The sequence below is a fragment of the Eleutherodactylus coqui genome, chromosome 2, assembly GCF_035609145.1.
Source record: "Eleutherodactylus coqui strain aEleCoq1 chromosome 2, aEleCoq1.hap1, whole genome shotgun sequence".
Classification (NCBI taxonomy): Eukaryota; Metazoa; Chordata; class Amphibia; order Anura; family Eleutherodactylidae; genus Eleutherodactylus; species Eleutherodactylus coqui.
Window position 1 is genome coordinate 338673011 of NC_089838.1, and position 17678 is coordinate 338690688.

The window sequence follows — 17678 nt, forward strand, 5'->3', positions numbered from 1 at the left end:
CAGCTCGGCGGCCTCACGCACGTGCCATGCCTGGCCCACATTTTTAATTTGGTGGTTCAGCGCTTTCTGAAAAACTACCCATGCTTGTCAGACCTGCTCGGAAAGGTGCGCCGGCTCTGCGCACATTTCCGCAAGTCCAAGACGGACGCTACCACCCTGCGGACCCTGCAACATCGGTTTAATCTGCCAGTGCACCGACTGCTGCGCGACATGCCCACACGGTGGAACTCTACGCTCCGCATGTTGGCCAGGCTCTATGAGCAGCGTAGAGCTATAGTGGAGTATCAACTCCAACATGGGCGGCGCAGTGGGAGTCAGCCTCCTCAATTCTTTACAGAAGAGTGGGCCTGGTTGGCAGACATCTGCCAGGTCCTTGGAAACTTTGAGGAGTCTACCCAGATGGTGAGCGGCGATGTTGCAATCATTAGCGTCACCATTCCTCTGCTATGCCTCTTGAGAAGTTCCCTGCAAAGTATAAAGGCAGACGCTTTGCGCTCGGAAACAGAGGCGGGGGAAGACAGTATGTCGCTGGATAGTCAGAGCACCCTCCTGTCTATATCTCAGCGCGTTGAGGAGGAGGAGGAGGAGCATGAGGAGGATGAGGAGGAGGGGGAAGAGACAGCTTGGCCCACTGCTGAGGGTACCCATGCTGCTTGCCTGTCATCCTTTCAGCATGTATGGCCTGAGGAGGAGCAGGAGGAGGAGGAGGAGGATCCTGAAAGTGATCTTCCTAGTGAGGACAGCCATGTGTTGCGTACAGGTACCCTGGCACACATGGCTGACATCATGTTTGGATGCCTTTCTCGTGACCCTCGCGTTACACGCATTCTGGCCACTATGGATTACTGGGTGTACACAGTACTCGACCCACGGTATAAGGAGAACCTTTCCACTCTCATACCCGAAGAGGAAAGGGGTTCGAGAGTGATGCTATACCACAGGACCCTGGCGGGCAAACTGATAGTAAAATTCCCATCCGACAGCGCTAGTGGCCGAAGGCGCACTTCCGAGGGCCAGATAGCAGGGGAGGCGCGGAGATCAGGCAGCATGTACAGCACAGGCAGGGCAACACTCTCTAAGGCCTTTGACAGCTTTCTGGCTCCCCAGCAAGACTGTGTCACCGCTCCCCAGTCAAGGCTGAGTCGGCGGGAGCACTGTGAAAGGATGGTGAGGGAGTACGTAGCCGATCGCACGACCATCCTCCGTGACGCCTCTGCCCCCTACAACTACTGGGTGTCGAAGCTGGACACGTGGCCTGAACTCGCGCTGTATGCCCTGGAGGTGCTTGCTTGTCCTGTGGCTAGCGTCTTGTCAGAGAGGGTGTTTAGTGCGGCTGGGGGAATCATCACAGATAAGCGTACCCACCTGTCAACCGACAGTGCCGACAGGCTTACACTCATCAAGATGAACAAAGCCTGGATTTCCCCAGACTTCTCTTCTCCACCAGCGGACAGCAGCGATACCTAAACAATACGTAGGCTGCACCCGCGGATGGAAGCTTTATTCTCTATCACCATCAAAAACGTGGACCTTTTAGCTTCATCAATCTGTGTATACTATTCATCCTCCTCCTCCTGCTCCTCCTCCTGAAACCTCACTTAATCACGCTGAACGGGCAATTTTTCTTAGGCCCACAAGGCTCACTCATATAATTTTTGTAAACAAATTTTATACGTTTCAATGCTCATTAAAGCGTTGAAACTTGCACCTGAACCAATTTTTATTTTAACTGGGCTGCCTCCAGGCCTAGTTACAAATTAAGCCACATTAACCAAAGCGATTCATGGGTTTCACCTGCCCTCTTGGTTGGGCATGGGCAATTTTTCTGAGGTACATTAGTACTGTTGGTACACCAATTTTTTGGGGCCCTCGCCTACAGTGTAATCCAATTAATTTTTTGCCCACCTGCATTAAAGCTGACGTTACATCAGCTGTGCTGGGCACTGCAATGGGATATATTTATGTACCGTCGGTGGGTTTCAGGGAGCCACCCATGCTGTCGGTCCACACAGAGTTGTAACTGCATGTGTCCACTTCTAAAGAACCTCAGTCTGACTGGGGCATGCAGTGTGGGCCGAAGCCCACCTGCATTAAACATGACATTACGTCAGCTGTGTTGGGCAATGCAATGGGATATATTTATGTACCGCCGGTGGCTTCCTGGCACCCACCCATGCTGTCGGTCCACACGGAGTTGTAACTGCATGTGTCCACTTCTAAAGAACCCCAGTCTGACTGGGGCATGCAGTGTGGGCCGAAGCCCACCTGCATTAAACATGACATTACCTCAGCTGTGCTGGGCAATGCAATGGGATTTATTTATGTACCGCCTGTGGCTTCCTGGGACCCTCCCATGCTGTCGGTCCACACGGACTTCACAATAGGGAGTTGTACCTGCCTGTGTCTACTTATAAAGAACCCCAGTCTGACTGGGCCATGCAGTGTGGGCCGAAGCCCACCTGTAGTAAACATGACATTACCTCAGCTGTGATGGGCAATGCAATGGGATACATTTATGTACCGCCGGTGGCTTCCTGGCACCCACCCATGCTGTCGGTCCACAGGGACTTCACAATAGGGAGTTGTACCTGCCTGTGTCTATGAATTAAAAACCCCGGTCAGGTTGGGGCATGCAGTGTGGGCCGAAGCCCACCTGCATTTAATCTGACGTTAGCTCTGCTGTGCAGGGCACTGCAATGGGATACATTTATGTACAGCCAGTGGGTTCCAGGGAGCCACCCATGCTGTGGGTGCACACGGAATTCCCATTGCGGAGTTGGGGATTCCCAGTTGTACCTGCCTGTGACTATTTATAAAAAAACATGGTCTGACTGGGGCATGACTAGCCCCTCGCCTGCCCTATCCGTTGCTGTGTTGTTCCCATCACTTTCTTGAATTGCCCAGATTTTCACAAATGGAAACCTTAGCGGAGCATCGGCGATATACAAAAATGCTCGGATCGCCCATTGACTTCAATGGGGTACATTACTCGAAACAAATTTTGTCCTGAGTAACAAGCACCCGAGCATTTTGGTGCTCGCTCATCTCTACTGGTTAGGGAAAATTGTCCTATATAAGATGTTAATACTACCGAAGATCCTGTATTTTTTCCGCACCTTAACCTACCCAATTCCACAAGCTACTATATCAGGGTTTCAAAAACAACTAATGAGATATATTTGGAAGAACAAGAGACCAAGAGTTGCAGCCCAGATCCTATACCAACATCGCAAACACGGTGGAATGGGAGTTCCAAATTTACATTCATACTATCAAGCGACAATTCTCAATCAAACTAGCTCTTGGTTACGAGAATAAGGAGCTACAACATGAAGCCTAATAGAAAAGCATTTAAACAAGAATAGGTCTCTGAATTCTCTCCTCAACGCATTCACGATTGGAACTCTATACCTGAAAATATCTCTTTTTCTAAGTGTACAAGTCATATCTCCACCTATGCAGGCAACACTACAGGTGTGGAATGCATATGTATACAAATTTAAAAACTCCCGGGGTGAGCAATCCATTGATCTTCCACTAGAGATTCTCACCTATTTTATTCAGGATTTGAATCCTGGTACATAGGAAAGACAGAGAATTAGAAATGTCTCTGACATTTTAGAGGGAGAGGAATTAATTTCATTCAATTTGCTTAGAGAAAGATTTGGGCTGGGAAATGCTAAATACTTTACATACTATAAAATTCAATCCTTCTTAAAAAAAAAATCAAATGCAGTCGCTCACGTTTCCTGATGGTTTGAATCCACTCCTTACAGATAACAGCTCTAAGCAGGAGTCTACAACAAGAAAATTCTATAATGTATTATCGGGGGATATGGGCGTGTCAAAAAGAGTACACCAGCTGAACTGGGAAACAGACTTGAGACGGAGATTCTTCCAACTTCAGTGGTTGAAATCTTTTGAGTGGGCTAACAAATCCACCCTAGCAGTGAGCTTATTACAAACCCACTATAAAATATTAACAAGATGGTATTTTACCCCTACTTCCCCCTGTTAAGCAAGGAATGCTGGAGAAATTGTGGACAGGAAGGAACATTGCTACACATTTTTTGGGAATGCCTGTTGGTCTTAACTTACTGGAGAGAGATATTCGCTCTCATCCCAAAAATAACGGGCATTCATGAGAAAAGCAGTCCGCAACTTGCGCTTCTGCTTTCGGAATCTGACCTTATACCCAGAGTACATTGGAAATGGATATGCCACTTTTTGTTGACAGCAAAACATATAATAGCTAGAAAGTGGAGATCATGCTCTCCCCGTGTAGTAAAGATCTACTAGACACCTTAGCAGACCACTATGTATATGAAAAAACGTATGCTAAATCTAACAACAACCTGAATTGCTTTAACTCTATATGGAAACCCTGGCGACAATATAAGTTATCAGTTTGACATGGTTACATACTGTTTTCATCAGTTCCATACCTTAATAGATGTTAAAAAATTTTTATGTATGTGATACAAATGTGAAATTTGCTTACTTTACGGTACGTGAGAGAAAAGACATGTAAATGTGTTACATACATGTATGCTTGAAAAACTCAAATAAAAACTATTTTGAGAAAAAAAATGCGGAAACCATGGATAACTCTTCTTTTGCTAATATGGAAATTTTGGTGGACCTTGTTGTTAAGGTTTCAAGGTTCTATGTTTCTAAACTCCTTTTTTTTCAAATTTCTTTTTTTTTCTCCTCCACCCCACCTTACCACCTCTCTCCTTCCTCTCTCCCCTCCCCTACTCCTACCCCCCTTCTTTTTTCATATTTTACTCAAATATTGGGTGATAGCACTAAATATATCTTAAAAATATATTAAAATGTTGTGCAATGTTTTCTAAATTTGCAAGATCTGATTGTCTAAAAAAAGAGCTATATGCTTCTGATGTCAAAAGATTTTTCTGTTATCTGTAAGATATACTCGTGCTCTGTAACTATAACCATGCTTAAGACTAATAAAAATATATTGTTTAAAAAAAAGGATTTGTTTGAACATTGTCCATTTTCCTGTTGAATTGTTGGTTTACTTATATTAGGTAAACTGTGCGCCTTTAGTTTACCATGATTCTTCTGGACTGGACTCTTTATTTTATACACTACATCTCATTATCATCAAAAAAGCACTGGCATCACATGATAGTTAGACTCACCAAAGGTGAACCACCATCATTTTTCTGGAATCGTCCGGCCTGTTGCATGCGTCATTATCCTTCTGGTCAGTAGAGCCACCACCATGACTTCCACACAGAACTCTAGCTCGGGCTCCTCAGGCTCACAGTGGACTGCAGCAAGGTCGGGGCGATTGCATAGAATACTTAATATATGCTACTTGTATACCTTCATACTCCTACATCTGACATTCTTCTAAAAGTTGGTGGTGTTATAAAACGAAGTCATGACCACACATGGCAAATTATATTTATCATAATTTAAAACAGAAATTGGAGTAAATCATAGTTAAAACATTCTCCATGTTTTAGCTGGCTTAAAAGGGTTGTCCCGTGAAATCAAGTGGGGTTATACACTTCTGTATGGCCATATTAATGCACTTTGTAATATACATCGTGCATTAAATATGAGCCATACAGAAGTTATACACTTACCCACTCCGTTGCTGGCGTCCCCGTCTCCATGGCTCCGACTAATTTCTGCATCTGCTGGCTTCTTTGGATGCGCTTGCGTTGTCCAGTCTTCTGCTCTGCTCGCGCTGGAGAGCTGGTCTTCTCCGCGTCATCGTAGCTCCACCTCCGTCACGTGGTGCCGACCAGCCAATTAGGTGGCTGTAATCGGCAGTGGAATGCAAGACATCCACGGTGCACCATGGGAGAAGACCACGGTGCACCTTGGGAGAAAACCGCGGTGCATCATTGGGAAAGGACCGGCGGCCATCTTTAAAAGAAGAAAAGAAGAAACTGCCCGAACGGGGATACAGGTAAGCAATTTTTTTTTTTTTAAATAACAAAGGGATTGTTTTTAACAGGACACAATGTGGGGATAGGTAGAAGAAATTTTTTTTTGATTTTGCCGTGGGACAACCCCTTTAAATTTCAGTCTTATGCATGAAGGTGTTGCCAGAGACAACAAATGTATTAACTCCGCTGCTCCCAAGACATTTTTTTTAATATATTTTTTTTCTTCCCCACTTAAAAAAAAAAAAAAAATTTCTTCATAACAGTCATCTGAGGGTGATTTGTATTTTTCAGTGGTGCTATTTAATGTACGATATAATGTACTGAAATACTGAGGAGAAAAACATAGATGCCATGGTATGAGTTTACTCTGTGCTCCATATTACAGTAGGCAGTGGAACCACAGCCAGAGAGTTCAAAGAATCTCAGCACAGGGTTAATGCATTATGAAAAAGATGTCCCCTCCCCTTTGTTCATTGTTGTAAGGTTTATTTCTCATTATGTAAAGTGAAGGTTTGGTCTTGTCATATCATAGTATTACCAATCATTGTTGATTGATTAGAGTGTTGCCCACAATCATTAAAGCCCCTAGTCTACATGATTCTTATATCAGAGATTTGTTAGTTTAGAGGAAGTCATCCTTTTATCAGTCATGGGACCTATTATGTTCTTATCTAACTGGTAGGATCTGGCTTAAAATACTATGTTCTACTACTTCAGACACCCAGTAACCTTCTACAGTGTCTTTGAGTAACTTTGATACAGTTAAATAAATACAAATGTAAACTATTATATAACTATCATAGCTATTATTATATCCTCAGCGATTCAGCTGGTTGCTTCTGAAACCTTATGTAGACCAATGCTAATTGCACAGATTGGGATATTTAAAGGGGTATTCCATTCTCCACAAGATATGCCATAAAAGTCAGATAGGTGAGGGTCACACCTCTGGGACCTGCACCTGTCTTGAGCTTTGGCACCCATTTTCCCTGAGAGCTGAATTCAATAAGCAAGTCTAGCTGAGGCTAAATGTGGTGGTGAAGGGTCATCATAAGTATGGAAACAGCCAAGTGCTGTATCTTGAACTCCAATAGACGTCAATAAGAATTATGTGGATAGCATACCACAAAAGGCTACCCTATATTGTTTCTGTAACTCAATAGTTCTTGAATCAGCATAGTTAGCTGTACTTTGCTGTTTGTGTGACTTGCATTCATTTTAATGGGAGAAGTGGAAACAGCATAGACTAGCCATGCTTGGCTGTTTCCATACTTACAGCCACCTGGCCACTTTGTTGGCTATGTTTGGCCAAGATGGGAACACCATTTCAATAATACTCTATGTTAAATGTACTATTCAGTTTATGGAGAAAATAACATATTGTAACACTTATTTCATTATATTTAACATTACTTTAATTGGATATTATGGGATTTACCCATCAGGCAGTAAGGGACGCTGAGGAAGAGCCCTCAAATGACTTATTACTGGAACACAAACATACATAAGGATAAGCAATCTCTGTAGACCCTACTCATCTCATCAATGGTTGCACAATATATAAGGTATCATTGGGACAAAAATCTTGTGAGGAGCTTTTAAATTACAGCCTTACTGATGGGCATTAGTAACAACATTTACATTTTAATACAATTCAGAAAAAATGCTCTGTACATTTCCTAGATGTCCACTAGTGAGTGGTTGATTCTCCAATGTCCTCAAAGATGCACCAAGAAAATTTTTGATTTTGCTCCGTGCAGTCTCATTTCTCTTGTAACCTCTGAATTAGAAGAACATAAAGGACCAAAAGGTGACAACAATGATAAAAATGGAAGTTCATGTAAGTTAAGTTTATTACATTTCATCATGTAGAGGGTAAGATTTGTTTTAAATGTCTTTGTATGCAGGTAATTCAAACATAGAGATACTAAATGTGTAGAATTTTTGTAAATTTGCACGAGAAAAAAAAATGTTTTAGCACATTCAGTAAGCCGTTGTAATTAACCGTTTGAAGGCTTGTTTCTTGCAGGTCAGGTTTTAATATTTTTTTAGCATCATGATGTGTAACTTACTGTATATACTCGAGTATTAGCCGACCCGAGTATAAGCCGAGTCAATAAGTTTTACCACAAAAAACTGGAAAAACTTATTGACTCGAGTATAAGCCGAGCTATATGTGAGTATATACTGGGTAAAAAAAAAAAAACCTCCATACTTACCTCCCAGCCAGCATCTGTGTCTGTGCGGCAAGCTACTTGAATTCTCCCAGCTGTCCTCTCTGCTGGGCTCTGTCATCTCTGTCAGTTCTGTGTAAGTGAGAGCTGTGATTGGATCAAGTGCTAGCCAATCACAGCTAGCGCTCGATCATTCACAGCCAATCAGTGAATGTCATTCCCTGATTGGCTGTGAATGATCGAGCGCCGGCTGTGATTGGCTGGCGCTCGATCCAATCACAGCGTTGACGGTAGAGGATGACAGAGCCAAGCAGAGAGTACGGAGGGTGATGACAGCAGGGAGAATTCAAGCAGCTTACTGCATTGCCGCCGGGAACACAGGAATTTAAGCAGCTTGCTGCACCACCTCTGGGAAACGAACACCGACTGGGAGGGGAGTATGGAGGTGTGTTTTTTTTAACCCTTCCCTGACCTGAGTATAAGCCGAGGGGGGCTTTGTCAGCACAAAAAAATGTGCTGAAAAACTAGGCTTATACTCGAGTATATATGGTATTTATTTATTTTTCATGGATATAAAAATGATCAAGTCCACCATCTTTGACACAGCGATCTCTTGATCACTTGTATAATGGTTTGATACTAGTAGAAATCCCATCCCAGAACAGTGACTGCATTGTACATATGTAAATCCCCTTGGTCAGGGGAATGATTCAGTGGAATTAGAAAGAATACTTACAATACAAAAGCATCAGCTATTTTGAATACACAAAATACTCAGGGCAGACCAATGTACAGGTCCTTTAAGTGTTGTCCCACTTACTGACTTGTTGACACTGGAGATATTTTTCAATAGCCTCTGCAGGTTTTTCCATTAATCTTAGCACATAATTACAATATTTCTCAGTAAACAACATTTCAATGAAGTTTGTTGTATGTGGTGGGCCACGGAAAAGTAGGCCAGCACCATACTCTTATAAAAGCTGTCTAAAAGAAAAGCTTTGTTGTCTATAGTAACCAATCACAGTGCAGCTTTCATTTTACCTCAGCAGTATAAAAAATAGAAGCTGCATTGTGATTGGTTTTGATGGGTGACAGACAGATTTTCTTGTAGACAGCTTTTGTTGTGCACTTTTTCATGGTCCACCCTGTAGATGATATGGTGATGATGATGAGTGTGAGGCATACCATGTAGTTACATAATGCATTCACATAAAAGTAGAATTGTTTTATAGCAAATCACACCACATCAGGCTACAATGTGTATATCTATCTATCTATATTAGACCTATAGTATCCAAAATAATTATTGTGTGTCAGTGTTACACTGACAGGCAATTTGATAGGCCATTATGGTGAGTGCTGGGTTTTCAATCTTAGTCAAACTTTCACTATTGATCACATGGATGCAACTTATGTTCCTCTATGATCACCATGGTCCCAAGAAGACAATTTCTGCTTACATGTTCTATTAGATCATAAGGATATCATAGTTTGTTCACCTACTTAAGACCCTTTCACATGCATTTAAATGCACAGCTCCTCTGTAAGAACAACTTTTGTTCTGGTGAACTTCGGCCATTCATCTATATGTATTACCACAGACGTAGCAATCATTTAACAAGGCTCAATCATAACACATCAATATACAGCATTGTAGTACACTGTAGTTAAGTTATCATGGCATGTTACATGTTACATTAATGTTTGCTACATCTGTAGCTTTTAGAAATGCTTGGCTGCCTGCAGCTTCCCCTTATAACATCAATTGATTGCCAGTGGTGCTGGGAGCAGGATGTGTAGCGATCAGCTGATTTACCCAGAGGGCCATATTCTGAAACTTGTTGTGTCCAGTGGATCAACCTCTTTAAGCCTTAAAAGGATTGTCTGAGTTATATTATTTATTTAACTGCGTGGAATGTTATAAAATAAAGAAATAGGATCTAATTCCTTTTTTGATTCCCCAATGCATTGGCATCAACCCTCCAGTCCTCCTACTAGGATTACTTTTACATGCCTTGTGACGTTCCCATATACATGTGTGACCACTACACCCAATCACTGGTCTCAGCAGTGTATGGCATGAGATCACCGAGGCAGTGCAATTGGCTGCAGCGGTTATGTGAGTATGTGATGAAATATGGAAATAGGACATGTGCCTCATGTGTAGGATATATATTAGGGAGGGCATTGGATAAGTATTGCACTCATCTATTGAGGTTGTGTATACACAACTTTCTATACACGTGGTATAGAGATACATCCAACTGCTCTCACTTGAGGGTGAATTCCTAGTGAAGCCTCAATGGGGGTAAAAGGAGATTGCTGCTAGTATTGGGCAATACTGAATGAAACACTCGGGATACAGTTGATGTAAGTAAGTATTCTTCATATTTATATACACAAAAACATGTATGCATTTTAGACCCAGACAGAACCCTTCATCTGGTATGAATATTACAAAAAAACTGCTGCCAAGCTCTATAATATAATCCCCTTGTTGTCATTTCATCAAAGGAGTTGTACCAAGCAGAAGTAATTTCTTTAAAAGGGTTATACCAATATTGCAAGTTATCCACTATTCACAGGATACTCACAAAATAGGAGATAACTTGCTGATTAGTGGAGGCCTCATCGTTGAGATTCCCACCAGAATGAGATTCCCATATCCCACTGAAGTCCTGCTCTGTCCCCCTGCAATGACATCAGAATGAACTGAGTGCTGGAGAAGCTTACACAACCAGCACTCCATTCAGTCTCTACCTCACAGCAGGGCATGCATTAACCCCAGTGAGGAGGACTAGGGACCCCCGTTCTCTAGACTCCCACTGATCAGCATGTATCTTCTACCCTGTGAAAATCCTGTGGATAGCGAATAACTTGTAATCTGGGTACAACCTTTTTAAAGAAATTACTTCTGCTACAAATTCAATTGACTTTGTCCTAACTATACTCTTTTAAAACAGGAGGCCAACAGGACTGCAGTCACTGAGTTCATCCTTCTGGGGTTTCAGGGTGGCAGAACCTTCAGAATTGTTTTCTTCTTTCTTCTCCTCATGACTTATGGTGCAACATTATACGGAAACCTCTTGATCATCACCCTGGTTTTCTACAATAAGACCCTCCAGTCTCCCATGTACTTCTTCATCTCACAACTGTCTATGAATGACATCTTACTGACCACAGACATTGTGCCCAACATGTTGTATATTCAAAGTACTGATAGGGGGTCCATTACTTTCTCTGGATGCATTGCTCAGTTTTACTTCTGCGGTGCCTCAGAAATCTACGAGTGTCTTCTCCTCACTGTGATGTCTTATGACAGATATTTGGCCATCTGTAAACCATTATATTACCCTTCTATAATGAATAGTACATACTGTAGGATATTAGTCGCCATCACTTGGATATTCAGCTTTTCAGTTATATTAATCAGCACTATAATGATATCTCAGTTATCCTTTTGTAAATCAAATCTCATTGACTATTTCTTCTGTGACCTCGCTCCTTTATTAGAAATCTCTTGTTCTGACACTTACATGATTCAACTAGATGCTTCTATACTAAGTGTGCCTATCATCATTCTCCCCTGTATACTGATCATGGCTTCTTATGGTAATATATTATGTACAATCCTAAGGATACCATCGGTGTCTGGTAGACAAAAAGCCTTCTCTACCTGCAGCTCCCACCTGTTGGTTGTGTCCATATTTTATGGATCAGCGTTCAGTTTATATACTTTACCAACAGAAAGAGAATCAATGAGCATGGTCAAAGTCCTGTCCCTGCTGTATACTGTTGGCACTCCTTTGGTGAACCCCATTATATACAGTTTGAGAAATAAAGACATAAAAATGGTGCTGTGTAAAAAAATAAAGAAAAAACATCTCTGTTAAAAAAAACTCCAGACTGTCTAAGATATACTATGAGAGTTAAAATTCTAAGTGCAACACCAATCGGGCCCACCCCACTTGCCCCGTTGCCGGCGGTAAAGAAGAGACACCACACAGGGATCTGGTATCATTCCTCACACGGGACATGGCTGCGGCTGACGACGTCGACGTCGTGCTTTATTACAGATTACATAAGATCTTATACCCTTTGTCCCATCCCCACTAGGGGGTGATGGGCTCATAACCATATATGGGCAGTCCGGATTTGCGGACTGAGACAGTGAAAGTCATACAACAGTCATTATCTTGATACTGGCGCCTCTGGCTTACGTACAGAAAATCACATATTCAATTAACTCCAGTGCAAAGAATCACCCACTCAATTCTAAGAAGTCCGGATTTCGGGCCTAAGACAGTGAAAATTATGTACATTTGAACATCTTGATATCTTGTTCCAGCGCTTCTGGGAAATCGGCCAAGTACATGCGGCCTTCATGTCTGGTTCGGTGGTTTTCTCTGAATTTCTAGAACATCTCTCTCTCAGCCTTCGAATATCTGATGTAAGGCGACATATAAGTTTTTTCTCTCATTTGGAATTGAATAAAACTTGCATATAGGTATAAAAGCATAAAAAACATATGGCAATTTTTTATATATACCCTCGCAAACCCCCCTAAAAAACTTAATATGGAGATCAAGCATCAGACTTTGCACTCTTCCTCGGTCGTCTCTCCCTTGCGTCAGGGTTTCTCCACTGCCCGTAAGTCCCTACTCCTAAAAGGGGAGGGATCCCTACCTCACCTCAGAAGGAGGCCATGGATTCCCTGGGCTTATTTCCGGGCATCCATACCCTCTATCTGTACAAGTTAACACCCCGCAGGGTGTGCCCTCGCCGGAACCTAAGGTCTTCTGCACTTTCCCTAGGCAAATGGGAAGTCCACTGACAGTCCATCTTATGAGACCGGGACGGCGCAGTACTAATACATCTCTCCATTCTTCTGGTAACGTATCTGGTTGGCATTATCGGAACTGGTTCTTCATCTTTTTCAAACAAGGGAAATTTTGGTCACATTAAAGGGATAATACACAAACAGGAAATTACATACCCCACCTCTTTCTGCTAAAATCATATCCAGGGCCACTCTATTTTGGAACGCCATGGATGCAGTGGGCCCTAACTGGTCAATTAACCCTCTCTGGTGTAGTTTACAAACCTCTGCTAATTGGAATAGATATAATTCATCCAATCTACATTATTATTAACAGTGACAATAGCAAATAAGGACTCAAAACCTGCTTTAACCTGATCTCTAGAATTAAATTCATCTGGCACCCCCCTTGGCACTCCTATTGCATCTATGTATACATGTGGATCAAAGTTACCACCTGGAGCGTCAACTTCTCTCTTAGCACGATGCGGAGTTGGATTCTCACCCTCAGTGTACTCTTCATATTGCACATTTGATTATATTAATTTGTTCTGAAACAGGGGGCTAGTGTACAGTAGTCAAAGGTGTGTGTGGCTATGGGTGTTAGAGGAATTGTACCACATTATAGCATTTAAAGGATATACAGGATCATTAGTTTTTTCAGTGCGAAGTGTGGATCCAAGTGGGCTTTCCTTCAAGCTTGACTGCAGTTTGGTGAACAACATCTGGTAGGGACATTCAAACCGGGTTTCTCTCTCAAACTTTTTCACATAGACCCTGTCACCTGGTTTTAGATTGTGACACTCATCTGTAGGACCTGGGATAAAAGCAGAGACTACAGAATACATTATTGACAATTCCTTGGAGAGGCCTATGACAAAATTAACAAGAAAATCATTCCCCAAACTCAGCTACTGTGGCATGTATCCTCCTAAGAAAAAGAAAAACTAATAGGAGACACTCAATTCAAAATTTACCCATTTCCTCTATGGCTTTTGTATCTACTTTCCCCCTACTCCGCGGACGGTAGGGTGTGTGAAAAGCCTGGAATATACCCAAAGCAGACATGATGTGTTGCATTATTTCACCTGTGCAGTGTGTACCTTTGTTTGACTCAATCACTTCCGGTACCCCACATCTGCGGATTACCTCATTCATGAGCTTCTGTGCGGTTACCTGCTTATTTACTTTGGTAACAGGGTAGGTCTCCAACCTGAAAAGAAATTAACAACAACAAGCACATATTCATGCTTCCCAACAAGTGGGAGCTGAGTGTAGCCAATTTGCAATCCCTGAAATGGGTAGAGTGGTCTAGGCAAGTGTGATGTGGCAAATTTTACTTCTGCCCTGTTGCTTTACGGCAAAAATCATGCAAAATTGGACAAATGATGCAGCAGCTACAGAAAACCAAGGAGCCACCCGTCCTTGTTCAAGTGTCGACATCATTACTGCTTTGAGAGGTGCGTCTTTCCGTGCGTCAGCTGGGCCATCATGGGGCACAGGGACCGTGGTGGGCAAGTGCTGTTGACTGTTCACCATACGCCGTCCCTTTTTAGTCCATTTGTAGTTTTAGTCAAAGTCCAAAGTTATAGTCAAAGTCTAATGTTTTTATCAAAGTCCAAGTTCAAATCAAAGTCCAAAGTTATTGTCAAATTCTTCTTCTTCTTTTCTTCCACGGCTTGAGGGCCGTTGCTTTTGCTGTGTGGTCTGTGATGGCGTTGCCTCTTGCGTCTCTGGTGTAGGAATTGGTGTGAGCTTTCCACTTTGTCAGGTAGAAGTAGGGTCTCCATGAGACTGCACCGCTGCAACATTTTTAATTGGCTGTCCTGCTGTGGTAAAAAACTGTCTGGCCTTCCATGTTGGGCCGTAATCATGAGCTATGCCAAATGCATACCGGGAGTCAGTGTAAATGTTTGCCGTCTTACCTTCCTCCAATCTACACGCCTCCGTGAGTGCTTTTAATTCCGCTTCTTGTACTGCGACATGCGGAGACATTCTGCTTTTTAGGACATCTTGTTGTGTAACCACCGTATATCCAGTGTGGAGTCGTCAATCACCCTGGTACCATCTATAAAAAACAACTCAAAATATGCATTATTAACAAGGACTTTCAGTAACTTTTTAAAACTTAAATTTTCTTGTTGCATCAATGCTAGACAATCAGGCTGGTATTTTATTTGAAAAAGATCAGAACCTTGTTGCAAAAAATTTAAAAATTTAAAAATGACTTGCAAAAAAATTTAAAAATGGCTGATTTGCAATACCTAAAATGGCTGACTTGCAATACCTAAAATGGCTGACTTGCAATACCTAGATCACCTATGCCTTCTCCTCCCCCCCTTTAAACCAGGGTACTCAATTGGAACAATAGTAGCCGGGTTTAGGTTAATACAACATTGTAAAAAGATTTGATGGATGCAGATAAGGCCTGTAAAATGTTAGCACCTATAGCAGAAACATGAGTTACATCGGGGCAGAATAATCTACAAAACATCTATTAATATTTGAAATGTGATATCCCTTTAAGTGAATTCATTATTAGTATGTTCCTGCCTGCAGTTTCTTATCAAATCTCAGACAGGAGAAAAAAAAAAACAAAACAAACTTTTACTAGCTGCTCAAAATCCTCACCCCCTCCCTTGGACAAGAAGGATGAAACATTACGTACTATTACATCATCTAGCTCCACCCCTTCGATATTGGCACATTGCGTCCGTCTTCTCAGCTCCATTTCAGCGTAACAGTCCACACGTCCACATCTCAACCAAGCAAAGTCCCATGCATGGGGAGGACTTTTATCCCCAGTCATTTATCCACATCACACATTCCACCACAGCTTGAACACGGGTCACTAACTCACATCCATCCATGCTCTCAAGTTTGCTCCGTCACCCCCTCATTGAGGTGTACCAGTACATACAGATGCACGGACAAAAAAAGTTTGACAAACATACATACATCAGCTGAAAAACATTGAGGTGAGTGCTATTATATTTATAAAGTACATAATTCTATTGAGATGAGATTGTGAATGAGCGCTATCTTTGACAAATTATGTGAAAAAGTTTGCTGAGTGACTGAAATATTCTATAGTTCTTATCTACTGAAGCTATTATATGCTGTATTAAACGCTGAAGTGTTTTAGAATCTCTGGGTATTTTTCAACCCCCCTTGTGACCCTGAGCTCAGAGTGCATCTGAAAGCCCCCACCTTTTTAAAACATCTCTTATCTCTCCGCGACTATGAAACACATACTGAATAAGTTTTAGCTTAAACTATTGAAAAAACATTTGAACTCATAATTAACAGATATGCTGGGACCTTGCAACATTCATTTTCAACCCCTGTATAAGTAAGAATATACATTAGAAATTACTATATTTCCCTGCCTACTAAGACAGTATAACTAATTAAATTCATTTCAATTCATTGTAAGCAAGCCAAGATATTAACCAAGGATGTTATTGCATTTTCTCTCTCGCTGTTATCTTCCTGACCTTGGAGACTAAACACAAGCTCGCAGCTACATGTCAACAGACTCTTCTCCCCTACAAGCAAGCTCAGCTAACTATTTGCACTACAGTATATATATATACACACATATATCCACCTAGTATGGATTATACATATTATCTATTATCTATCTTGTATTATACACATTTCCATCTCTCTTTACCAACAAATCACGTGCATTGTAACTTACTTATCGACTTGCTTGCTCCTTCAGCACTTTTCTCCCCTACCTAACTGCCAATATAACCTTCAATAGACACTCTCCTGACACCCTCTTGATCACGTACTGTACTTTTCAACATTTCACTTACGGATACTTTCTTAAACAAATAATGTGTACATACTTTCTCTGACTGTCTCTCTCTCTGCTTCTAGCAAACCTTGGTCTTTCAAGGCACCTCTGGGTCCTAAAGACCTCCTCCCAGACACCATTTTGTAATCTGCCATGCGGGTCGGTGTCACACATTTTCATTAGAGTTTTCTTACATTTTACAAATTCATCCACACGGCGGCAGCCCTTGAGGGGCTCTATCTTCTTTAATAAGATCTTACGCATATTACAACAACAATAATAAAAATAACACGCTCCATAGAATGCATCCCTCTTAATTCTCAAATTGTCAGCCCCTTATATACCGGCAGACAACCGAGGGTCCCTTCTCCTTATGGAACCAGCCCCATAAAATGCATCTCTCTGAAATCAAATCGCTAGCCCCATATATAAGGCAAACCGACCGAAAGTCCCTTCTCTTATGAAGCCTTATCTCACAAAATGCATCCCTCTCTGCTAAACCATTAACAACTAACTAAATTAAACGGAGGGTCCCTTCTCTTGTGAGATTAAATGAAAATAAAGAGAGAAAAAAATTCTGCAGATACAACAAACAATCAAACAATCTCCACTATCGCTAAAACACTACGGACTTCAACAACAAATAAACTACAGACTAATTTCTGGGTGAGCCATTGGTGCGCATATCACGGTCAGTGGTCCATGACGGCAAACCCGGAGCCCACACGAATTACCGTGTAGAACTCTTAACCCAACCCGTCCGGTCACAAACCACAGATAGTCAGTCCTGCTGCAAGACTCGCAGTGTAAAACACAACATAAATATATGCTTGTCTTACCTGGAGTTCTAAGTGAGTTGATCAGGCTCGGTTTGCAGCAGGACGGTTTCTCAGTAGCGTGGATCCGGGTGAATTGCGCTGTAAGCTCCGATTTTACCGCCGCACGTTCGGGCG

The 17678-nt window shown here is 42.0% G+C and overlaps 1 protein-coding gene across 1 annotated transcript; it reads left to right on the plus strand.

Annotated features, from left to right (window-relative positions):
• The first annotated feature begins 11154 nt into the window (after window positions 1–11154).
• On the plus strand, window positions 11155–11994 carry LOC136613180 (olfactory receptor 1468-like). The gene has a single exon (XM_066594021.1). The coding sequence runs from the start codon at window positions 11155–11157 to the stop codon at window positions 11992–11994; it is 840 nt and encodes a 279-aa protein (XP_066450118.1).
• The last annotated feature ends 5684 nt before the right edge of the window (window positions 11995–17678 follow it).

What these genes read in the sequence shown, in the direction of transcription:
- LOC136613180 (XM_066594021.1), top strand. Translation starts at nt 11,155, where the DNA reads ATGACTTATGGTGCAACATTATACGGAAACCTCTTGATCATCACCCTG.